This window comes from Talpa occidentalis, unplaced genomic scaffold (genome assembly GCF_014898055.3).
Source record: "Talpa occidentalis isolate TD23 unplaced genomic scaffold, MPIMG_talOcc4v2.1 talOcc4.13, whole genome shotgun sequence".
NCBI classification, from domain to species: Eukaryota; Metazoa; Chordata; class Mammalia; order Eulipotyphla; family Talpidae; genus Talpa; species Talpa occidentalis.
The window spans coordinates 48069481-48095351 of record NW_023601322.1 but is presented as its reverse complement, the minus strand read 5'-3'; the positions used below and the strand labels follow the sequence as shown (position 1 = coordinate 48095351).

At 36.3% G+C, this 25871-nt stretch overlaps 1 protein-coding gene across 4 annotated transcripts in view; it reads right to left on the bottom strand.

Annotated features, from left to right (window-relative positions):
• Positions 1-25871, bottom strand: part of PTPRM (protein tyrosine phosphatase receptor type M) — a 796148-nt gene that overhangs the window by 244908 nt on the left and 525369 nt on the right. For 2 of the 4 annotated variants that reach the window (XM_054694203.1, XM_037508822.2), the window contains exons 12-14: positions 10662-10935; positions 9536-9572; positions 3124-3198 (exon numbers count right to left, since the gene is read on the bottom strand). In XM_054694203.1, coding sequence (XP_054550178.1) covers positions 3124-3198; positions 9536-9572; positions 10662-10935 — 386 coding nt within the window. The remainder of the gene's footprint in view (positions 1-3123; positions 3199-9535; positions 9573-10661; positions 10936-25871) is intronic. The other 2 variants (XM_054694205.1, XM_054694204.1) reach the window with 1 other exon arrangement.

The following is a 25871-nucleotide window of genomic DNA, read 5'->3' as shown; positions in this document are numbered from 1 at the left end:
GCGCCATGTGGGACCCTCGCTGGCCAGCCGGGATTGAACCAGCGCTGCACAGACTGCGGGACAGCTTCACAGCGCGGCGCTCAACCGCCTGCACCACCAGGGGAGGCCTGGTAGTGTAGTTTCTAAACCTTCTTTTCATTTGAACTTACAGGTTTACAAATGAGTGTATATTGGGTGATGTTGTATTCCTTATTGTGGGTTAAGAACAAAGATGTTTAAACAAGTCTCCCTGGGCAATGACGGGATTCTTGTCAGACACACTGACATTCTTCAGGCTGAACTTCTTTGCAACCCTTCTGATATCTGGGCCATTCATTCAGCGAACTAAATCAGTCAGTATTTATGAGCACTTTTTTTGTGAGTCTGGCATAGTCTCCTGCTGGGGTCAGGTCACCAGGGAGGTGGTTTTCTTCAGTGTTAGACAAGAGAGGGCGGTCCCATCCATACCAAAGCAAGCCTACCAGTATCTATAGCATTTTGAGACAAAAGGAACTACTCTGTAGAAGATTCACTATCTTATCAAAGTTTCCTAGCTAAGTATAGCCTAGAATATCATGGGTAGGTGCAAGAGGTCAGCACAATTAAAACAAAAAGAACCACACACAAAAATACTGAAGACACTTGAGAATGTATTCTTCACATATCTCCTGTTGTCTTTTGGAAGGGCCTCACTGATCTGGTAAATACAACTATCACTGTTGGCTAGGTCACAGATGTGAAAATTCAAAGGAGTCCCGCTTACCATTTTCTAAGCTGCATAACAAGAGAGAGGCACTGGAGTACACGTTCTTTTCTCCCATTAGTTTCAAAACTGTGGTCTTAACCGATAAGATAATCATGCTTCATTTATAAGAACATATGTTTATGTAGGTTTTGATATTACTAATGCAAATATACCTGATGCCAAGAGTATTGCCAACCGTACAAATGAAACTCTTTATAAGCATTTGTAGATCTTTTACCTGGTACACATAAGGTGCTCAATAAATGGCAAATGAGTAATCAAATGAATTAAATTTCAAACTTTCAGTATGACTCATAATCTATTTTTAAAAGTGTTTCTGCTATCAATGTTGATGGCTGATGCAAACAGAAAATGCAAAAGAAATGTCACTTGAGTTTGAATTTATCTGAGTGAGATTAACAAACACTGAACCAAGAGTAAATACTGAAAAAAGGACAAGTATTTTTTTTTTCTGGTTTTTGAAGCTCGTTCTAACATTTCATCATTTTAATTCCCAAAAAAACAAAGTAAATAATGGAGATCATCTGAGCCCTAAAAGAATGGCAGCTGTACACTACAGCAATGTCTGTGTCCTTTACAGACTCATTTCAAAACAACCACTTATACTGGATCTGTAAGTCTTGTGAAGGAGGCTGCTTTACAAGGTATGTTTTAATCATGCAAGTTTTAGAGAGAAAGCTGTACTATGACGTTTCATTTTCTTCATGCAGAGTGAACAGCATGCTTAACTTGAAGGTAGCAGATTATACTGGTATAGTCTGAGTGAGGGACTATTTACCTATATTTTCCATAGGTATTCATCTTATGATAGCAGGACCAAACTGCTTTTAATGATTTGCTAACAAGACTGGTGCCAGCATGGAAATAATGTGGGTCAGATTTGCTGAAGGATTCCAGATGACCCTCAAGATGAACGCCTAATCTGACAAATGGGCCAAGGGGCAGTCCTTACTCTGGAAAGTTTTAGAGGGAAAGATTTATGTTAAAAAAAACACAGTATCCCTTAAGTACTTCTACCCCACGAAGAAAACCTCAGAAGTTCAGGATAAGAAAGAGTCTGTAACAAGTAAAACTTCAATCAGTAAAATAAATAAGCTTAAAAGAAACTTGAAAGCAAGGGAAAAACAGGATTGTTAATAATATGTTTATAGCTTTTAAGCCTGAAACAAAGGACTAAAAATATGTATAGAATTCTGGTGCAGAAAGAAACAGAATTAGCCTAGATTTCTTTACCTCATATAAAGTAGTCTATAATTTTCCTGAATCTCAGTTGCCTTATTTTCCAAATAATAAGCTCACAAAGTACCTAAACATTTATGAATTCTTACCATGAATTATGCTTATTTCTTTTTTTCTTAAATGTCAGGGAATATTCCTTAGTTTCATATACACAGAACAATTGCTGGAGTGGAAATTCTTTGGAAAGCAATCATGAGATTCTTCTTCATCTTTAATCATGCCTATACTATATGCAATAAACTGTGATATCAATGATCCTTCTAAAACCAGAATTTGATTTTTGCCTCCATAATTATATTAGACATCTTGACACTGACTTGCTTTTGTTGTAGGACAAAAGTTTGCCTTCTAGGGTTCTGTAACCACTCACCTTTGAACTACAGTAACTTACTGGACTCTTTTATACAGATGTCCATGAATCTTGATAGGTACTATGAAATAGACAATTTAATTTCTCTTGGTTTAAAGAAGCATACTTGACTCAAAGTCATTTAATTTTTAAAAAACTTTCCTAAATTATTCACTGTATTTGACTTGCAGATGTGCCACTGCTTTATATAAACACTTGGCTTTGAAACAAGGATCTATATGAAATGCAATCAGCTCTGCTCCAGTTGTACGTACATGAAAAGGTGTTTGAACAATGTCACCCCACACAACTTTGGGTGACTTCACTTAATAACACTGGCAGGCAAGACTGTGTATTGCTAAACATATGTGTAAACTAAACCCTACATGAATAACAAAACTCTCTCACCCTCAAATTGCAACCCCTTTTTAGATTAATTTGGATAACAGGGAATGCATCTTTATGTATTTTGACTGATATCTTGTTTGATGTCATTGCTCTTACAAGTTCAGCAAATTTCATTCTACATAACATTAGGCTAGAAAGGAACATACCAACAGACAAACACACAATGAAAACATGCAGTGGAGTTGTGCTTAATGCATGGAAATAATGTGCACAGAGAAGAGGCCAAGCACATCACTTAATTTAATGCGGGCACAGGTCTGTACCAAGAGTCTGAGACATTGGAAACAAGCCTTAAGCAAAGGAGAAATGTAGAGGGGAAACAAAGCTGAGAAAAATGAGCAGGAAATGGGCAAGATGACTCATCTATACTTGAACATCTGACCTGTCAGCTGGTCGTCGCCTGCGGCAGGGGCGATGCGAATGTAAGGTGTTGTAAGCTGAGTCACGATTATCGCAGCTATGGCAAAGGAAGATTCCCAGGTCAGCATGCATGAGGGAAGAAAAAGCCAGACTGAAGCTAGACTAGCAAGAAGAATCTCGATCAGTATATCACATCGTCTCAACTTTGTTCCAACAACAACAAAAAGAGAAGGAAAAAAGAAAAAAAAAAAAAAACTATAGCGAGGTGTTGAATTTCTAAATTCTTTTTCCTTAAACAAGCTTTTTTGTCAGGCAGTTAGATTTCTAACTATGACATTGTTACAATCTCTGAGATTTTGGATGGATCAGCTGAAGAGAAAAAAGGTAAAGACAAAAGGATTAGTCCTAAATAAAGCTCTAGATTAAGTAGTGTTTCCAACTGCTATCGAGTGTAGTATATAAAGAAATTCATTGCTAAATCTGATAATCCAAACTTTAGGAATTAAAAATTTGTTACTTAAAATTTTGCTGCTTAAGTCACAATAATTTTCTTGCTAAAATCACCCTTGTGAAGAATGTTATCCTCTTTTATGAAAAACATTTTTGTTAGAAAAATGTATCTCTGGTAAGTAGGTTTCATGTAGAGCATTTCCACTTAGGGACCATGTTTTGTAACACTAAGGGAATTAAAAATATGATCTCTGGTTAAAATAATAATAATAAAAATACTAACAGTTGCCTTTGCTATCACTGTCATGGTTTACAAGTGACCAAACAAATGATTAAAATTCAAAAAGCAGACCAGGATGTCTTCTTGGTTTTCTCATACAACTCAGTAACTGTGTTTAAATGGTTAACATTTATGACACACAGATATTGAAAAAAATAGAAAATTAAAACATCAGTTCTAACGTGATACAGCTGGAAAATGATGCAAAGAAAAAATATTGGAAAATTAAGAACAGGCTTACATACAAGATTACTAATTTATATGGAACAGCCTGGGTGCAGTTAGAAATGTGGCAGCGAGTAAGGAAAATAGATCATCTACCATCTGCAGATGATTAAACCCAAAACTCCTGCTGCATAATATTTTGAAATATCCCTCTGCACTGTTTAAACAGTGTAGCTCTATCTAACTAGACTACTGCAGTGACTGGGTTTACAAATGCAATGATTGTCTCTCACACATTATTAATGGAAACTTCTAGTTTTGCTAAGTGAGATGAATAAGCTAACCTAACCATTTGGTCAGAGAATAAAGAGGTTCAAGGAACTACAAAGATAATCTCCTTGACGTGACACAGTGTAATTTTGCATACTGATATAATAAATTATAAACAGTGTAATGCAACTTCTAAAATGAGTTACTTATTTGGTACCACTTCCAAGTTTATGCAGGATATGTGCTTGGTCATAGACTACTTCTGTTCAACCTATATTCCTGTGGGATTTTCCATCACTTAAGAAAAAATCTTACCAGCTCTACTTTTCAGCAAACTTTCATTTTCTTATAGAAAAACAGAGGATCTATCCACTACCCAAAAAAGTAAGCAATGAAAAAAAAAAACTTCCTTGAAAATAGTTAAGTTGGGCAGCCATGCATTCACAACTAGAAAGAAGGCAAACTATAATTTAAGGTTCAAAATCCCATGGAAAAAGTATATTTCAAAGGATTTTTATATGATCTCTATGTTCTGCCTTGTAAAATATTCATTTGTGACTAATAATTTCAGCTACAAGGGGAAAAAACTTGATCACGTTAAAAACAGGAGTCAAAGGGCTCACTGCCTGTTTTTACAAATAAAATTTTACTGGGACACCACCATACTCACTTGCCTACTCATCATCAATGGCTGCTCTTGGTTGCAATCACAGGGATCATCTCACTTAGAAAGATTGACATATTTAACATCTGCCCTCTATGTAAAAATTTGTTACCCTATGCTTTAAAATGTCAGTGAGAATCATGAAAAACAATATTGTTAAATTTGGCAAAATAACATCAGAAATTCAAATCCTATGCTTTGCAGATATTATTTCATGCTGATAAATTTTGGAACTCCAGCAAATACTAAGGCATGCATGGAAGAGTAGATAATTTCTGGAGTAGCTCAGACTTCCAAAGTTCCTCCTCAGTTGCATATAATGGGGCCTCTGGAATTTGATGAACCAGCATTTACCATAGTGTGCTTTGCATGACTCCAGTGTACCTTGAAAAATGAGTTTAGGTCAAATAATTTTGGAAAAAAATGGTTGGAAAAAATTAAACTGGTTTCTTTTCCTTAGGAACTTCTCAGGGGCCTTAGGTAACCATGACAAACATAAAGAGTTTTCAGATCAAAAAAAGGGAATGTTTTTTCTCTAAAATAAGAATGACAAATGTCTATCATATTTATGATATTTCTAAATCCATAGCTAAATAATTGCAAATTAGCATATATGAATGGCCTTAATATATAATTTACTTTCTTGTGTTTTGAATATGAGTAATTAAAACAAATCTTAATTAGCTTTACATTTCAACACACATTCTTTTCAGTTCTTTTGTCAGTGTACTTTCATTCTGTAACACTATGGCCTAGAATGGATGATTTTTTTTCTGGAACAAAACAGTGAACAGGGAAACAGTCTAAAGAAACTTCTCAAAGAGCCTAGTGATTAAAAAAAGAAACATTCGTATTTCTGAATACAGTTAGAAGTTGTATTAGAATAGAAATCCTTCAAAGTTTCCTGAAGGTCTTTAAACAAATCATTATGTCATCCCAGCACAAATGTAAGTTAAATGACATACTAAACTTAAAAACAGTACAGCTCTTTTGCATAGAAAATCCAACTTAAAATATGACATTAGAATAATGGTTTGATTTCTCTTTGTTTAAGGTTTATAGTCTGACTTATAATACTTTTAGAAAGAATTTAGCATGTGTTTTTAGGAAGTTTTTGTCTCGATCTCTAGCTTATAGAGCTGTTAGCCAAATCAGCATGGAAAGGAACAAATTAAAGATAAAGTTCACATATATGACCCTTCTCCCCATACACTACAAATAAACAACAAAAGCTTCCTCAAATTTTTATGAATTCAAAATCCTTAGAATTTAGTTGGTGATATATTTATGTATCTGTATCTCACAGATTATATTATGCCTAACATATAGGAGGTACTCAAATAATAATAAAATAAATGAGTAACAAGTCCCCAAGTGACTATATTGATGAGGAGAAACAGCAGCCACAAGTTACAGAAAAATATTATTTTATAGAAGATTGATGTAAAGTATAAAATTTAAACTGCTTTTTATATTAATCAGAACAAAACTCATTTAATACAAGAACTCTAATTTATTAAAAAGACAGATTTTAGTTTTTAAATGTATCCTGTCAGTTTAGAATTGCTCATCAATAGATTCTTCCAAAACTGGCATAAAAAGAGTTGCAACTCTAGCAATTACCAATTTTACAACAGGGATGTGAAAGATATATATATACATACCAACTTCTAAGACAGTGTTGATCAAGTAGTCTTGAATTCAATTATAAAAACGTGAAAGTGATTAAAATGAAAATAAAAATCAGGAGAATCTAAGAATAGCTAAAAGCTGTTTTATTTTCTCTATCATACAGAATGAAAAAGAATCCTTTGAATTGGGAGGGTGATATCTAAACATCAAGTTTATTATTATTTAATGATTTCTTTATCTTTTAACTCAAGAGATGTAATATTCTACGATGAATTTGCCTCCAGTGATAATACAGTCACAAACATCATGGGGAAACTAGAAGTATAAATTAAAGGGGAATAAAAAATACATAAGCAGTTCCCTATACATATGAAGATAGATAACAACACAAGCTAGGTTTTTCCCTGGGTCTAATTTTTAGAAGGCTTTATATTTAAGATGATTACTGTCAAAATATATTCTTGGAATATGATTAAAATAATCACAACTTTAAATATATAAATAGTATAAAATATATCTTTAAAAGACATACCTGTACTTGAAATTACAAACTAGCTCCTTGTGAAAACAAATCCACCTCCATACTTTTTTCTATAAAGGATACTTGTCAACCATTGTTTCAAGGAACATTGAAATCTTTGTTAATTCAAAACACTGCTGAGTAAAGTGGTCTAGTATCTGAAAATTCAATTAAGCAACCACATTGTCAGCAATACGTGGCACAAAAACAGTCAGGATGTTTGAACTCTTAAATTTCAAACATCTTTCCATATGGTGTCCATAAAGTTATTGGATTTGCCTATTTCTCTGTTTTGACTAAGTATTCAAGATGGAATGGCTTCCCATATTGTTTAAAACTAAATCTTGTGTTTTATTAAATAATTTTTAATATGGGAAAGGAAATTTGAGTATAAAGGTGGTGAAATATTACCCTGTACTGCAAAGGAAGGTTGCAGAATCTGTACATGCAGATCTTAAAAAAAAACAAAACAAAACAGTATAAAACAGTGAAGGAGACTATCTCCCAATGTTTCCTCCTATATAATGATTTTATGAATAGAAATAACAATGCCATGTAATACATTTACAATTTTGTTTTTCTTTTTTCCCAAAAGAGGTTTCTGGATAGAGTTCGTTGCTGTATAAATGTTTGTGAATGAAAATATGAGTGGGAATATCTAGTCAATCAGGTCATCTGATTGCCTAATCATCCCTTGTCGAATTGAAAAACAAATTACAATATTGATTAAATCTAGCTGATGGAAGAAAATGATCCAAATCACATGTAATTCAATGCATTGTGAAAACAGCAAACGTCAGATTTCCATATTTACTACTCTGTTATTTATATAATTATCTAACTATGCAGATGAACACGATGACAAATATTACATTGTTTTCAGAGTAAATTGAGCATTGACTCAACTCTAACAAAGAGAGGATGGATACTGATACAGTGCAATACTAGCACGGGTCATAGTTTCTGCTCGGTGAAACCCTGGGGGTAGGATTCAAATGCTTTGGATCAAACCTTGAGCCACATATTATAAATTGAGTGACCTTGGTCAATTAATTAATCACTAAAGTATGTATTTTCCTAACCTTAAAAATAAAAATAGCAGCAACTGTCATCTTTCTCACAATAATTTTCTGGAAATAAATGAGAACATATGCATGAAAGTGATATTCTAAAGCTGCAACTGTGATGTTAAACATAAGGCATTATAAATTAGGCCCTGTGGAACTGGAATTACTTTTTCAGACCTCAAGGGTACAAAGCAACATGTGTATGGGTGATGATCTGGAAGTCTAAGAACATTGAAGCCTCATTCAAGGGCTTCAACATACTGTAATAATTCATAGTTAACAGTTAATTGTTAACTATTAATAATTAATAGTAGTTAACATTCTATAAAACACAGCAAAATCTGTAATTTCATTTATTATTAATTTTCTCCTATAAGTAGAGACACTTAATTAGGTACAATATAAGAATTGAGTGTTTTAATATTATTATAGATTGTTGGAAATAGAATTATGGGTCTATGAATAAAATCAAAATACAAATGAGGTGTATTATATATGGTACATAATATGAAGCCAAGAAATATTTGTTGAGGTCACGAAGAAAAAAGTCATGTAACTTCATAAAATAAGAATCGATGAGAATTTTGAAAATGTAGATGGATGGCTGTGATAGATAGACTCAAACTATGCTGCATTAGGGTTAACAAAACAACCAGGTAATTTTGCCTGACAGAACTCATAAAATTATAAATTATCACTTGTGTAAATTATAAATTACACACTTCCACTTGTGTTAGTTAAAACCTACACTGCAGGGTTGACAAGATACTATTATCACTTGTGGCACACACATCTGCACTTTCTTCTTTGGGGGGTGCTATGTGGAAAGTTACCATGGTTCTCTCTAGGTACTTCAAGATCTCATCAATGATCAGCTATCCTCAGACTTTTAACCAGACTTGGGAAATGGAAGTTTCACAATAATATCAACTGGTTACTTAGTTCAGAGAGACACACATCATCAGAAAAAGCAGCCCAGGAGACTCCACTTTTTAACACTAGTACAATGAGATATTGCCTAAAAATAGCAGACATTATTTTACTACTTTGCATATGAAAATTCACAAGATAGAGTACTATTATGTATGGCACTATGGTATAAAAAATGTATACTGAGATCATATAAAAATTAATTTTATTTGAAAAGAATATTTAAAAAGAACCATTGAAAACTACTTGGAAGTTTTCAATAATATGATTTCTCATTTCAAAAAGTATCTACATGAAATACAGTCAACCAGTGTTAACTGCCATAAGATCTTGGTCCATGCTCACACACACACAACACACTTATTTCAATGAAGTTAAAATTTTGAGAAGTTTTAAAATACCATCTAAAATTAAAAAAAATGAAAAACGCAAGAGCTTCCTACAGTTTCAACCTACCTTTTGTGGCCACTCGGACACAGTCTATTTTGGTTTCCTGTGTCAAATAAAAAGGGGGAAAATCACTATTCATGTTTTAAGACAAATAAAAACATCTGTAGTTCTATTTAAATATTGATAGAGAGCTCATTGCTTCAAGCATGATATTAATTACACAAGGATTACTCCTTGAACCACACTTAGATTCATTTTCTGGCTCCAGTGCTGCTGGTGGGCATTTCTGAAGCAGATGATGAGCAAGATGCTGAACACAAAAGACTCTGCCTTGTGTCCCTTACTCTCTTCCTCTAGACCCTGGCCCATTCCCCATACAAACACGATTGGAAAATAACTCGAGGTGTAGATTCCCCCCTTTCCACAGGTAAAAGTCAAGTCAACGATGTTATCTAGATCCGAGCTATGGAGGAAAGGAACCACGAAGGTAGTGGAAACTGTTCTCTACTGTCTAGAGAGACCTTATACGACTAACAAAGACTTTAAGATTATATTTATCTTATTATACTTACATTATAATAAGTATATATATTATACTCATAATATATGTATAGTTATATTCATTATGTATAAGATTAATTTATAAAACTAATATCTTATCAGAGTTTTGAGTTAATCTGAAAAGGAAAGGAAAAGTTCAGACAACTCAATGATAATTTTTATTTTTTCCATCTCTCTTAAGAGAAAAATGAAGATATCTAATTTAGTCACATCTATAGGAAGCATAAACTCCTATGGAACCAATGAAATGGGATAGAATATGCAAAAAAGACAGATGTTGTGAATCTCACAAAATTTTAAATGAGCGGAATGTATGTGTTGTAGCTATACTATTTTCCTGTAAAATAGTAAGCTAAGCAGAATTACTATCCAGCTTTTGGTAACAAGTAAGAACTGAGAATAAAAACCATTATGTTGATAATATACTCTCCCTACGAAAACAAATATGAATAGATTTGTTTCATTCCATAAATTTCTCAAAATGAAAAATCTAAAAAAGAAATCCCACCTTTTTCCCAAGTAAAAACAAACAAAAGCACGACTTTATCTCTCACTGCTATTTATTTAATCTGACAACATTCACATCAATAACCCTGAATAGCCTAAGTGAACAGGCATCTATAAAACTTACCCCATTGGCTCTACTAGCAGCTTGGAAATAAATTCTGTAGCTTTTATGAGGGAGAAGGGGAGTGTTCCAGTAGCCACTGTATGTCTTATTATCACCAATAGTAAAGGGCTGAGCAGCTTGGAGACTGTTTGCTGGGAATTCTGCAGCAAAGTAGTACTGTGAGTTCAGTATCGAAGCATTCTGGAAGTGAATTGGCACTGGGTAGCACTTTAAGATTTCTGTTGTCTTTTTAGTTCTTCGTGGACGTTCTTCCTCAACAACTATTTGGTAGACACTAGGGAAAAAAAAAAAGTATATCATCAGTCTAGATAGCTGGGCTGATCCTCTTTGATTTCAGTTTCATGGCCCACAAAATACCCAAGATAAAAAATAAAAAAATACTCTGAATATTGTCAATAATAAGCACTGAGTAAAGAGCAGACACTCAATTCTAGCTCAGTGCAACAGAAGAACAGTCCTTAATGCTCTTCCACAGCCCTCTCTCACCCCAACTAGTATGATTTATTGAGGAAAATGAAATTTTTTAGAAGTTGATATGACAATCTCTGCTGTTTAGGTGAACAGGACACTAAAATAATGCTTTTCTTACATGCAACTGAAGATGAATTCTCAAACAACAAACTCAGTTTTCCTACAAATGAAATTACAGTAAATTAGAAGGGGCAACATAGAATTCCCTTCAATGGCAGATGTGTGAATACTTGTGAAATCTGAACAAGTCACAAAACACAATGTGTGATGATTCATGTTAACTGAGGTTTAACTTCCCATATTAATACTCTTTTGCCCTTCACCATATTCAGTGAGTGGAAGGAGATAACATAAGAAAAAGTGAGATGAGGAATTGGAATTTCAAAACCAAGGCCTTATAGTTACAGGCGGGTTCCAAGAGTAAATCATGAATGGGCCTACTTGAATTATGTATAAACACTGGACGGGAATGAGCATCCTCCAAAGATGCCTGCAAGGACAAACACCCTATAGAGGAGAAGTCCTGCAGGTACCTGCCCATCTTTTCTCCACATCCCATTCCAATGTCTTTGAAAGTGTCAGTAACTATAACAGAATGGGAGAAACCTTGAAGGGACAGACTTTTTATTAAGGTATATACATTTGGGCCTTCCTGGTGGCGCAAGGGGTTGAGCACCGCACTATGAAGCATTCCACAGCCTCTGCAGCACAAGTTCGATCCCTGGCCAGCCAGGGAGAAACCCACATGGTGCAGCAGACCTTTCCTGACTCGCTCACTGCTCCCCTCAGCAGTGTACTTTAGTATATCTGCCAGTTCTGTTCCCCATTTTGTCTCTGGTGAATTCTCTCATCCCCCCCGCATCTCTGGCCTGTACCCCACCTCTTCTATGCATAAATAAATAAATCTTTAAGCTATATATACATTTACTAGAATGATGGGCATTGGGCCTTCCTGGTGGCACAAGGGGTTAAGATGCAGCACTATGAAGCTATCTGGAGCCACTGCAGCATAAGCCACTGCAGCACAAGTTCGATCCCTGGCCAGGGAGGTGACCATATGGCACAGCAGACCTCTCCTGACTCTCCTGCCACTCCCCTCAGCAGTGTATTTCAGTCAATATGCCTGTTCTGCTCCCTGTTTTGTCTCTGGTGAATCCTCTCATCACCACTCTCCCTCCTGCATCTCCAGCTCTTGTATGCATAAATAAATAAATCTTTAGAATGATGGACATCTATATAGTTTGTTGGAGGAAAAATGTTTCTAATACTGACAACAACTAAACCTTGACAACAGTTTTCAAAAACTGAATCCAGATGAGGTTGAGTCTCCTGGCAAAAAGTATTTATCTTTTTCTACCATTACAGAAAAAAAAAAACCATGACAACTCAAAATGGTGTTTTAGCCTACAGTTGCTCATACATTAATGTTGAGGAAGAAGAATAGAGGGGAGGTGTTCATTACCCCCACCTGCCTGGGTAAGGCCTGCAGAGGTCCCTCTCTGGGTGCTTGTCTTTGAATCTGCCTAAGTGAAATCACCTATTTCTGTGACTACAACCACTTGGCACATTCTATTACAGGAAAGCAGTAGAGCTGCCATTCAGTTTGCAATCCTGTCTAGATAAAAGTCAGAATGATTGTTTAGGAGACAGGCTGTACAGCAGGTTTACAGAATCATGATAAAGTGAATTGTAAACAGTGATGTAAACATTAAATAAAAGGAAATATGGATTTTACTTCCTAATACTACAAACTTTTTATTGGTTTAGTCATGTGAGATTGTCCACCAAATTTGGTAGAATTTTTGATGGATCCAACATCACAGAAAGTATTTAGGATGAATCTCCCTATGGCAAGGACAAAGAACACATACAGAGGTAAAGTCAACCTTGATTTCTTACTCTCTGGTCCCTGATATCTTTTTTTTATTTTAAGATTTATTTATTTTTATACAAGAGCTGGGGTACAGGCCAGAGGCGCAGGAGGGTGAGAGGATTCACCAGAGATAGAGCAGGGAGCAGAACAGGCAGATGACCAAAATACATTGCTGAGGGGAACAGCGGGTGCGACAGGAGAGGTCTGCCACGCCATGTGGGAATCTCCCTGGCTGGCTAGGAATTGAAACCACACTGCAGAGGCTGCGGACAGCTTCACAGCACTGCACTCAACCCACTGTGCCACCGGGGAGGCCCTCTCTGACTTCTTACATCTACAGTCAGAGGTGTTGATTATAAGGAACTCTTGTGCACTGTTGGTGGGAGTGCAAACTGGTCCAACCACTATGGAGAGCTGTGTGGAGATTTCTGGACCTACTAAACATAGAGCTTCCATATGATCCAGCAATTCCACTCCTAGGTATTTACCCAAAGGACACAGAAACATCAATTCCAAAGAGCACCTGCACTCCTATGTTTATAGCAGCACTGTTTACAATAGCTAAGCTTTGGAAACATCCCAAATGCCCAAAAATAGATGACTGGATCAAGAAGATGTGGTACATATACACCATGGAATATTACTCAGCATTCAAAAAAGATAAACACATGCAATTTGCAGCAACATGGATGGCACTGGAAGGGATCATGCTCAGCGAAATAAGCCAGAAAGAAAAAGAAAAATACCGGATGGTCTCACTCATAGCAGGAATCTAGAAAACTTAAATAAGGGACCAGGAAAATGAATATAAGAAAGTGAAAATCAAAATCAACAAAAAACTATGAACCAGAGACACTTTTTGGGGGGTGGGGGGCGGGAGGGGAAGGATTGGGGTCAGAATGGGGCGTTTGCAATTGTATGGGGGAATATAAAAATAAAATTTAATATTTAAAAAAAAAAAAAAAAAGAAAAAATACATATGCAAACTCTTTGGCACATACCCCATCAAGAAGTGGGGTTGGTCAATCTGAATGGCTACAAGTAACTAGTAGACTATAACATAAGAGACATGAACTCTCAAGGCTTTGGTCAAAGAATGCCATGCACCTTCTGCCTGGTTCCCCAGGGAAGCTGGTTCTAGAAGAGGCCAGCCATCCAGACCAGGCCCCTTTAGGTCATCCAGGGACTCTGACTCTGCCAGGCTGGATCACCCTGTGGGTGCTCCATCAGCAGTTCTGAAGAGCTCCTGGCCATGTGCTGAGCCATCATAGAAGGCACACAGCTCAGTGGCAGATGACTGCAACCCAAGAGACTAAGCAGGTTTGTTCAGCCAAGACTTCACTGGCCTACAAAATGACAGCTTAAATGACAGCTTAATAAAAACGTTGTATCAAATTGATAATCTTTTGAGAGAGAGAGAGAGAGAGAGAAGAGGGAGAAAGAGGAGAGAAGCCAGAGAGAAATGAGAGAGTACAGAGAGTGTGGAGATCTGGGAGGCTTGGTTGCTGCCAGCCTCCTGGCCCCCACGACTACCTGCTGGTCTGCCTGGGTACCTGGTTCCCTGATTCAGCATAAAGGCCTGTCAAATCTCTCGAAGACTCCAAGATTCTTTTTCTTTTTGACTGGTCTGGGATGCTTACCCCTACAAAGTCAAGGTCACAGTAAAAGGCTACAGCAGGGCCATGGATGGCCTATAACTCATGAAAAGGTGTAACACAGGATGCCATCAAATACAAAGAACTCTGAGAAGGTGAGATTGTAGGGGTAGGGACAGTGGTATATGCATCAATCTAGGTTCTAATTCTAATTCTACTAACAACTGGGAATTTAATTTCTTTGGGTCTTTTATTTCCCTATTAAATGAGAGAATTAGATGGCTCTCTAAGATTTACTATATATATATATATATATACACACACACACACCCAACATACCTATTCAACATACAAGAACTACTCACAAATTGGATAGTTACTTGTTTTACAAAGGAATTATTCATTTAATGAATTGACACTGGCTTTCTTCTAACAGTCAGCTTTTCCAATTTGTTTGCTATATGATATGATTTTTTTTTTAAGATTTTTTTTTTAAGATTTATTTATTTATTTATACAAGCACTGGGTACAGTCAGAAGTGCGGGAGGGTGAGAGAATTCACCAGAGCCAGAGGGGAGAGCAAAACAGACAGACTGATGAAATACACTGCTGAGGGGAGCAGCAGGCGGCAGGAGAGGTCTGCGCGCCATGTGGGACCCTCACCCAGTGGCCTGGGATCGAACTGGCATTGCAGAGGCTACAGGCAGCTTTGCAACCCAGAGCTCAACCTCTGCGCCACCAGGGAGGCCCCTATATGATATGATTTTTAACATTTTACTTTAATAGCAATGTCTGGGAAACCCATATACTAGACAAGTGAGAATATAAAGATACATGTGGAAAAAAATGTTACAGAAATTTTTCCATGCCAAAAATGCTATGCCAGGTATCTTGCACATAGAGGTTTTATTTTCTCATTTATCTGATGAGAAAAACTGATATTCAGAGAGGAGGTGTCTGATTTAAATGGGGTACAGAGCTACTTAAGTAGCAACTGTGGTTCTTTACCATGGGACAAGGCAATGCCAACATTCTTGTTAAAAAGTCCTGGTTAAGGCACTCCTGTGAAATATCTGCCATATGAATGTCTTCAGTTGATCGTGAAGCTACAACCAACACAAAAACCAGTCTCAATGTCCCATAATCAATTTATTTTGAGAATTTGTGTGTGATTCTCAATCACATCACAAGAGCTATAGACTGTAATTGTATATTTTCTAAAAGATTTATTTATTTATGCATACAAGAACTGGGGTACAGGCCAGAGGTACAGGGGGTGAGAGGATTCACTACAGACAGAGTGGGGAACAGAACAGGCAGATTGACTGAAATACACTGCTGAGGGGAGCAGCGGGCAAGACAGGAGAGGTCTGTCGCACCATGTGGGTAGCTCCCTGGCCGGGGATGGAACTTGTGCTGCCAAGGCTGCAGATAGCTTCATAGTGCTGTGCCTAACCCCTTGTGCCGTCAGGGAGGCCCAAGATGGTAATTATATCTTTGACCTCAAATTCTTCCATCTGTACCAGCATCATTAATGATTTCCTGGGAGAACTGGCTTCTGAATTCTTCAGTGACACCAGAACATAACTACTGTTTTCTCCAACTCCCAATTCTTTCCAGAAACCTCCTCACCAACACCAACCAAAGTCTAATCTTTTATCTAGACTTTTATCTGGGACCTGGATCACTCACACTTTCTACTTGCAGGGGGCTCCCTCCTGATTATAACTCATCTAGATGAAAAATCCCCATAGTTATTTCTGGACTTTCCAAGTCCCATGATCTTAGATTCTACTACAAACATCTTTTCCTCTGTTCTCTTATGGTGACGTGGAACTCCCCGAAAACTAAAAGCTCTATTACTTTGATTAGACTTGACCTTGCTTTTAAAAAAGACTGATGCCCTCTCAAGAGTTAGCTCAGTTTGATATACTCCTGCTTTGTTCCAAGCTCACAGAAATATCTTTGTGACCATGTGACCTTTGTGTCCTTACCTCAATATTTTTTCAAGTCTTGCAAGCTCCTGCAGGAGGGCTATGATTAATCAGTTTTGTATCTCATGACACTAAAAATGAAATTTGCTACAGATATGTATTTTTGAAAGCATTATGTAACCTAGAGATCATTTCCTTTATATTTATATATATAATATATATTATATATATATAAAATATGTGGTAGTACAAGGGAATATAATGGTATTCACATGTATACTTTACTAAAAGTTTATTTTGTATTAATTTCCTGGATACCACAGGCCTACTAGAACCTCCTCTAGCATTACCAAGAAAAGAGTCTTCTGATAAAAGGATAATGATTAGATGGATGTAAATTTACAATGGATAACCCACAATTAAATAATTAAATCTGAGGAAATAAAAAACTATCTCTGTTTTTTTCTATGTCCTAACTCACTGCCATCTAATCTACCTTTCTTCCAACCTCCTTACTCTGCATTGTGTTGTGTATGTGTTTCGTCATTTACTAATGCAATAAACATTTTTTGAATTCCTTCTATCAGGTACTATCTTACTTTAATTCAAAAACACAGTATTTACCATCCCCTATTGAAGCCAAATTTTGTTTTATAATTTAAATACCATCAAAGTGAATATATTTTTCCAAGCAGCTATTTTATGAGGATTAAATGAAAAATTGAGAATTAAATGATTATTTAATGGGTCTCCATTTTAGCCAACTGTTATCAGTTACACTATACACACTACTCCAGATATATTACTTTTTAAATGGCTACCATCTATTCATCTTCAGATATATTAAAGGAAGAACTAAGTTGACTAGAGCAATTTCAAGCCCAAAATGTCTTTTCATCTTTGCTCCACAAGACAAATTAGATTTGCAAGCATCCAGACCTCAAATCTATTTGCTCTTTAATAATTTAAGCAGTGAAAGGTCAAACAGCTCTTTTCTATTCCCCTTTATCAAAGTCCAAGTGCTAATGAAAAATAGCTAAATCTTATCTGCTGCCCATTTGCCACACATTGCTGTCTCCCTGATGGAAATGAACACATTATTGGCACGTAGGTCAACAGTACCTTAACAGAATTTTATGACTGATATATTTTTCATTTGTACAAATATAACATATTAGACTAATGAATTTCATAAACTCTTTTTAATCGTTATTGTAATCTGGGACTCAGCTCTGAAAATCTGAAAAGTTTTTTCCAAAAAGATGATTTTAAAAAGCAACTCTCGAGGATGGAAACCTGAGCAGAAGTTTCTAGCTTAGAGAGGTGAATTAAATTTCTATTATCCTTTTAATGCATCACTCATACTCCCTTTGTTTATTAAAGTCACATTATTTCTAGCCTTGTGACTTTCTGAAATTTAAAGTAACAGAACATCTTCCCTCCACATTTGTAGTATAAAGGCGCCATCCATAGTGAAGATAAATCTGCCAAAAATGTGATATCACTATATCAGAACTTTCTTATGGAATGCAATTTAATTTAAAGTTTAATTTATGCTACACTTCTCTACAACAAAAACTCTAAGGTTTTTACAAGGAGAGTAAGAAATCTGCATTTATATAGACTAGTGCATGAAATATAACCTAGAAAAGAACATCTGAGCATCTTTCATGTACTTTGCTAAATTTGAAAGTTCAAATATGATACAATGTTTTTGGTCTATTCTAACTTTGAAGGTTTTGAGAGGAAACCTGCTACAGATTTGAAATTGACTTAAAATTTATTTTTTTGTACCAATTCATTTCAAGATTAAGCCCTGAGTTGGAAGTCCATTTTTCTTACCCACTTATTCAGTTTCTTATCAGCATAAAATATTGGAGGGTTACCCAACTGAATAACAGAACGGGGGGTAAGGAGGTAAGGAGGCAGGGAGAAAAGTAATGATCCATTTCCTTATTTCTTTAACTAAACCTTTAATGTAGGCATTTCTGATCATTTCATGGACTTAGAATATTGTTCATTTCATGGTGCCTAATGGCAACTTTTAGTTTGATTTCCAAGTTTTGGTAAAAATCTCCCGTCCTATATGTACAGAAAAAAAAATAGAGATCTAATAACATATTTATGAAGATTAGTTTTGGGGGACCCAACATGGGAAGGAAAGTATAAATTACACAAAGGACATAAAATCAATGTGTAATTAAGAATTATTGCCATGCAACAACACAGAATTTATTTTCTTCCTGTTTTTTTTTATTCAAACATACCCCTTCCCTAAACCTGCCACTATTTACTAAAATAACACCCTAATCTAACAAAGGCCCTAGTAAAACTGAACTAAGTTTTATAAGTATTGGTACCAATTTAATGTTAGAAAGAAAAGATTAGATTTTAATGTTTGTTACCATGATGAGGCTACTTTGAGACCTTCCCTGGTGCTGAGAGCAGTGGACCTAACATATACTCCTGTTCAGTAAAACAGGAATGAGGACTGATGACTAGTTTCACACAGACAATGGGCATCAGGTAGCAGCTGCACAACATAAACAGATCTGTGGGGCTGACAATTCTACTTTAATTTCTTCTTGCCCTACTCTGATCTAGCCATAAATTGCTGTGGAATATTTGTGGGGGAACCACAAATATATTCTGTGTCCTCTCAGTCATACGTCATTATAAGGAGCTTGCCTGGTATCCAGAAGCTACTACTGGTTTGCATGTGTGTGCGTGTGTGTGTGTTTGTATGTGCAAGCATGCCTGAGTATGCAGTCCAACACCCTGCTGCTCTGCTACTCAGTGATAAAATCTGATATAATGAAATATTAATTATAGCCAAAAGGTTGGGTGAGAAATAGATACTCAATTACAGTTCCATATTGGGAACAAAGGGCAGAGAGAAAAAAAAATCCTTTACTTGTGGAGGTTTGGGATAATAAAGAAACAACTAGAACATTAGAGTCAGGCTGAGAAGCTCTGGAAAAGGCCACCTGTTATTAATCTTCACAACAGGCAACAAATTTCAAGTAAATTAGTCCTAGATGGAATATCTTTAAGAGTGATTTCTCACCCTTTTAAAGAGTGAAGTTTTTTTCCTTTGCATATTTCATTTCACTTAAGTTTATCAAAATTTAATCATCGTGATTTCATAATGTATAACTAAAAATATAACTCGAGGTCAGCTCCTATTATTAAAATATGATTTGAATAAAAATGGAAATAAAATACTATCCAAGCCACAACAATTATCTTCATTTATATATTTGTATTACATCAATTTTGAATCTTTCAGTCATTAAAAGCAGTGATACTGAGACCAGGTGAGCTAGAATACAAATGCCACCACTGAAGGAACACCAACAGGAGTCCCAGACATCCGCCATTGATCCCAGCTTTGCCACTAAATTATCTACTGACCACTAAAGTTCTGTCAAGCTCTAAAAATTTTTGGCTTTTGGTACAAGTTCAGGAAAGTTGTGACACCAACAAATGGAAAGGGGATTATTTCATTCCTATTTTCTCCATCCTTTCTTTTCACAGCCTTCATCATGTATTAGGGTCTGTGCCAGGAACATGCCAAGATTTAATGAGGAATTAGCACAGACTCTTCCTGCCCTTGAGAAGTGCAATCTTAGGGGTTAGAAACACGTCACTCAAACAAAGAACTACTGTGAGAAGGATCTGCTAAGGGCTGGTACAAAGCACAACAGAACACTCAAGCTGAGTGCCAATGTCCACCTCAGAATCTCTTGTCTGTCACAGCTACTTCATTTAGAACATCTCACATGGAACTAACATTCCAATATCCCTCTTGCTAATGACACCCAAGAACACTCCTACATCGCCTACCATCTCTAACTTGCCCCCAAAATCAAAAATAAAGAAACAGCAGAAGTGAAGTGGGAAGGAAGGTGGGCAAATCAGGTAAAAAGGTTCAGTTGTTTGGAATGACTAAAATTGGATTATTAGTGAAGTTAACATACTACATACAGATGTGTATATGTTATATAGAAGATAGTGATCCATGCCTTAGACTTGTATGACATAAATAATACAATGCAATATTACTTCAAGAAAACTTTTTTTAAATATGTGAAATAAGAAAATTTTTGGAAAAATAAAAGCTAAGATTCAAAAAATAAATGTAACAACATCAGACAGACAAAAATGCTTGTGTTTTCAGATTTCCAATGTAATCTTCATTCACTCCAACCACTTGTACAAACTTGCCAAATGCTTGCCCCACAAAAAAGTTACACGTTTATCTGTCACATTCATTAAAAGTTGCTGGCAATAGCTTCCAAGAACCCAGTAAGACCCTTTATCAAGGTAGAGAAGACTGAAGGCAAGGGGTGGGCCGTAGTTCAGATCCCTGTGGAATTCGTGGCAGATGCCACAAGAGTCACCTGAATTACCCCAAAAGGAAACCCAAGAGTGGAAAGGTTTTCCTCACAATTTCCTCACTGTCTAGCTCCCACAAGAGCTGCACTGTAGGGTGTGACACAAAGGGTTAGTTGTCTTGACTTCTAAGACCTGAGGAGAGAACCAAGAGGGGACACACTGGCTTTCTGGGGGTGGAGAAGAAGTCTGTGAATTGCAGGGACTTGGTTTCTGTTCCCCTCTACCTTCTGGATTCACTTCTCAGCTTACAAGATTCATAAATTCTCAATTTCAGTACTTCATTTGATACCCATTTTAACCATTAAGTTAAAATCAAAATATACACTGTATTATTTATGGGGGTGCAGTGTGGAGACAGAAGTTGGCAACATGCGCCTTTCCTGTCCCAGAGGTGCCTCTCTTCTTCACCTTTCACATGAAATGTCCAGCCTGTGTATCTCGGTACAAAGGCTATGGCTGCTGGTACTCCTACCCTGGGGGCCATGGTAATAAGGCTGGGTTCTGATCTAATATATAGAGTCCTTCAAAGAAGATAAAATTGAAGAAAAGAAAATTTGAAAAGGAGGGGGAAAGAAAGCTATGCAGCATATTTTCATGTACAAAAGCAAGTTTGAAATGGAGTTTGAGGGAAAGTTAAATTAAGTTTCATTGTATAAATGCTCGAATACATCTACTCTATTATTATTATCTTCCCCTGCCATTTTTAAAGCTTCTTTTCAAGGGTTCTTGAAGAACAAACTTAGTTTCCAAAATGAATTTTCAAAGAGATGACTGACACTGTCATCCTAGAAGCAACATTAATAAAAATGATCTTTGTTTCCTGGCAATAAAGGAATCCAGAGTATTATTTTTTAATACAATAAAATTTACCTAAAATCAGGTGGGGGAAGGGTGGTGGTGAAAAGAGATTTAGCACTTTTTGTTAACACACCCTGTGACAATTTAGTTATAAGTAATAAAGCGAGCCAGTACAGTATTATAAAAACTTAAATTTTGTCACTGATGAATTTCAATACAGTTTTTGTGATTAGGTGCACTCCAATGGAAAAGGAAAAAAAAAATAGGTGGTAATTCAGTTATTTAGAGCTACATCAAGAACTGTAACAAAAGAGATTTAGCAGAAAAGGTTTACGATATACCTGAAGTTTTCATTACTTCAAAATTCAGACTAATTTAAAAAGTATAAATAACAACAAGAAAGTTCAACTACTTTCATTAAAACAATCCAATACTAAGACAAATTTGCTTAATTCTTCAAGTTCTCCCAGTATTCAAAATTTCATTGCCCAACCTTGAGTTGATTTGGATGGAGTTGAGCTTGACTAAAAATTAAACAAATAAATCCTTAGTTTAAAAATAATTAAAAACATACCCAGTATTGTAAGCCAATGTACTTCCATTGAAAACAAACAAATAATGAAGAAAGCAACAACAGATTCAAGTAAGTCTGAAAGGAAGATGGCTGTGGGTTGAGGGGAGGTGAGGGTGAATGGCTGGGTTGGGGTGGGCAGGTGCCTGGGAAAAAGCTGTAATTTGTAACTTCTACAACCAAGTCTTTAAAAGTTTCATTATTTCATAAAATGAATGCACAATGTTAATACCAAACACATTCTTACAACTTCCAAAAAAATTATTAAGATACAGTTAGGACACAGATCCTATTTCAGATAATCGCAATGTACTGGCATGAAAATTTGAGAGCACTGATAGTTAGAAATTATAAGCATAATGCTAGAAGCAAGGAATAGAGGGAATAAAGAGAGGACATGTTTTGTTAAGCAAATCCTGATATTATAGTTCTATTTTTTCTTAGAACTGTGTTTTAAAATAATCCTCATGGGCCTCCCTGGTAGTCTAGTGGTTAAGTCTCAGTGCTACCACCTCAATGGACTTAGTTCAATCCCTGGCCAGGGAGCTAACCCATATGGCGCAGCAGACCTCTCCTGTCTCACCTGCTGCTCCCCTCAGCAGTGTATTTCAGTAAATCTGCCTGCTCTGTTCCCCACTCCATCTCTAGTGAATCCTTTTAACCTCTGCACCTCTAGCCTGCACGCCAATTCCTCTATGCAAAAACAAATAGATGCATAAAATCTTTAAAAAATAAGCAATAAAAAAATAATCCTCATGACAACTCTGTGCAATAGGTAGGGCACATGTTTGACGCTGATTTTAGGGCTGAGAAGGACTCAGAATTCACGGGATGGCCTGAGGTCATACAATGTTAAACAACATGGTCTATACACAAATAGAAAGTTTCTGGTCCATGCCAAGTGTGCTTTCATTTTTTAATGCCTCCTTTCTAAAAGATTAAGTCACATGAATTGTTTACACCAGAGAGAAGATTCCACTCACTTTAAGTAAAAATTTACATTTAAGTCACTGAAATATTCTGGAAGCACCCTCTAGCCTCCTCCCACCCAAGAGTCCTCAGTGTTCCATGGGGGTCTTTCAGGATGACACATTAACTTTCTGTTCAAAAGCAACCGTGCACACTTCCTTCCTTCAAGCCCCTTCCCCAATGACTGATCTATTACACAGATCCAACAATATCTTTGCTTCATTAAAAATCCTACTAGTCCAATCACCTATTTAAAGACAAAACAAAACATTAATCAAAGGCTTAATTAATCAGCCCAGAAACAGTAAATACATAAGATCACAAGGGAAAGTACTTGTCCTGAAGAAACTGGCAGCTTAACAGAACAAGCAATCACCACAGGGCCTGGTGAGTGTAGGTCTGAGGCAGGCAGGAGCAGCAGGGCAGGAGGAGCCGCAAGGCCAAAGAAGGCTCTTCAGAGAGGCAGACAACTGGGTTTTCCCCTTGAAGGATGATGGAATAAATAAGAAAGACAGGGAGTAAGTGTGTGAGAATGAATATGTGAGAATGGAGTGTATTAATGGTGTGAGTGTGTCAGAGAGGATGTGAATAAGTCGAGAACGTAATGTGCACATGTGTATATGTAATGAGTTGTATGAGAATGTTTTTTTTTAAATTTAAATTTTATTTTTATATTCCCCATACAATTGGAACCCCCTTATTTTGACCCTAATCCCTCCTTTCCCCGCCCCCCATCCCCCATAGAGTGTCTCTGGTTCATATTTGTTTGTTGATTTTGATTTTTACTTTCTTATAGTTATTCTTTTTCCTGGTCTCTTATTTATGTTTTCTAGATTCCTGTTATGAGTAAGAGAATGTGTGTTTTTGAAGGAGAGTGACTATGAGCATGTCAGTGTGAGAGTGTATGTGTGTGGGAGGGCAGTGGGAGGCAGGGAATAGTTACAGGGAGATGAAAAAGGAGGAGAAGACCCCTTGCTAAGACAGCATTGCAATGCAAAGCAATCTGACATATTCTCAGTACAAGTGTCTACTTAAATGATTTTCACAGGAAGACAGCTTGGAGGGTCAGCACTCAGGAAGCAACAAGATGAGGGACCAATAACTAAGCTATGGAAGCAACCCAAATGCCCAAAAATAGATGACTGGCTCAAGAAGATGTGGTACATATACACAATGGAATATTACTTAGCAATCAAAAAGATAAACACATGCAGTTTGCAGCAACATGGATAGAGCTAGAAGGGATCATGCTCAGTGAAATAAGTCTGAAAAAAAAAGAAAAAATACCAGAAGGTCTCATTCATAGCAGGAATTTAGAAAACCAAAATAAGAGACCAGGAAAAAGACTAATCAATACAAAGTAATAATCAAAATCAACAAGCAACTATAAACCAGAGACATACTGTGGCGGGGGGAGAAGGGAGGGGCGGGGAGAGGAAGAACTAGAGTCAAAATAAAGGGGGGGGTGCAATTGTATGTGGAATATAACCAAAATGAAAATGCATACATTGTGCAAAGATGAAAAAAGATGTAAGAATTATATAAAATAAAATATTTAAATTAAAAAAAAAAAGATGAGGGACCACCTTCCATGCTGGATGAAGTCTGCATTTCTCCTGAGGGCACTGAAGAGACACTGATGGGTCATCGAGCAGGAAAAGGAAAGATTCCTACAGCCTGCAGTGTGAAGCACAATTAAATTGCTAAGAAAGACAAAAGTATGAATTAAGACAGTGATGGGAAGAGAAGGTAAAGGAGAAAAGGGAGTGTCATTAGAGATCTCCAAGAGGTGAGCAGCAGGGTAAGTTTTCAAAGTGAGTGTAGGCATGCGAGATGATAGGGTCCTTCCTGATGGGATCTGAGTGTGTAGCAATGTCTTACTTCAAATAGTCTTTCTGAATTTCTCTTCCTATTTAAACAAATATCATTGATTCAAGGGCAAAGGTAGGATATTCTTTTATACTTCTGCACTATGTGGAAGGGTCATGGTATTTAACTTTTATTTAGGGATGAAAATATAAATTTAAAATCCTTGTTCTGGTACGTTTGACTAGTTAAAAGGAGGCTTTAGACCTTTAGCTTCTTATCTATAAAAGTTTTAGTGATAATTACTTCTGCTTGCAAAAAAAAGATAAAGTTCAATTCAATAAACATTTATTGCACACTTAATTAGGTTTGAGGTACTGAATGATATTCAGAAACTAAATTATGAAAATCATTTTGTGATCATTTTGCATTTCCTATTACATTTACATACATTTTACATAATGAATAGCCTGGGAAAATGCTCACTTTCAGCATTAAGTTTATCAATCTAATTAATAATCTTGAGTGCTAATCAAACCTCACTTACGATGTATGTGTTTTTAAATGTATTTATCAGGATGACCAGTATTTACAGCTCTTTTGTTTATCCTGGGCTTTTCTATAGGTGCCTCTTCTCTTTGGTGGCACTAAACTGACTTCCAGCCTCCTGACTGGTCACTTCCTACTTCTCCTTTGGGTTTCAGCTTAAATATCAGATCCTGATTCTTTGTCGAGACTTCAGCCATCTGCTAGACACTGTTAGAAAGCCCTGGACTTTTTTATTTAGCTTGGATC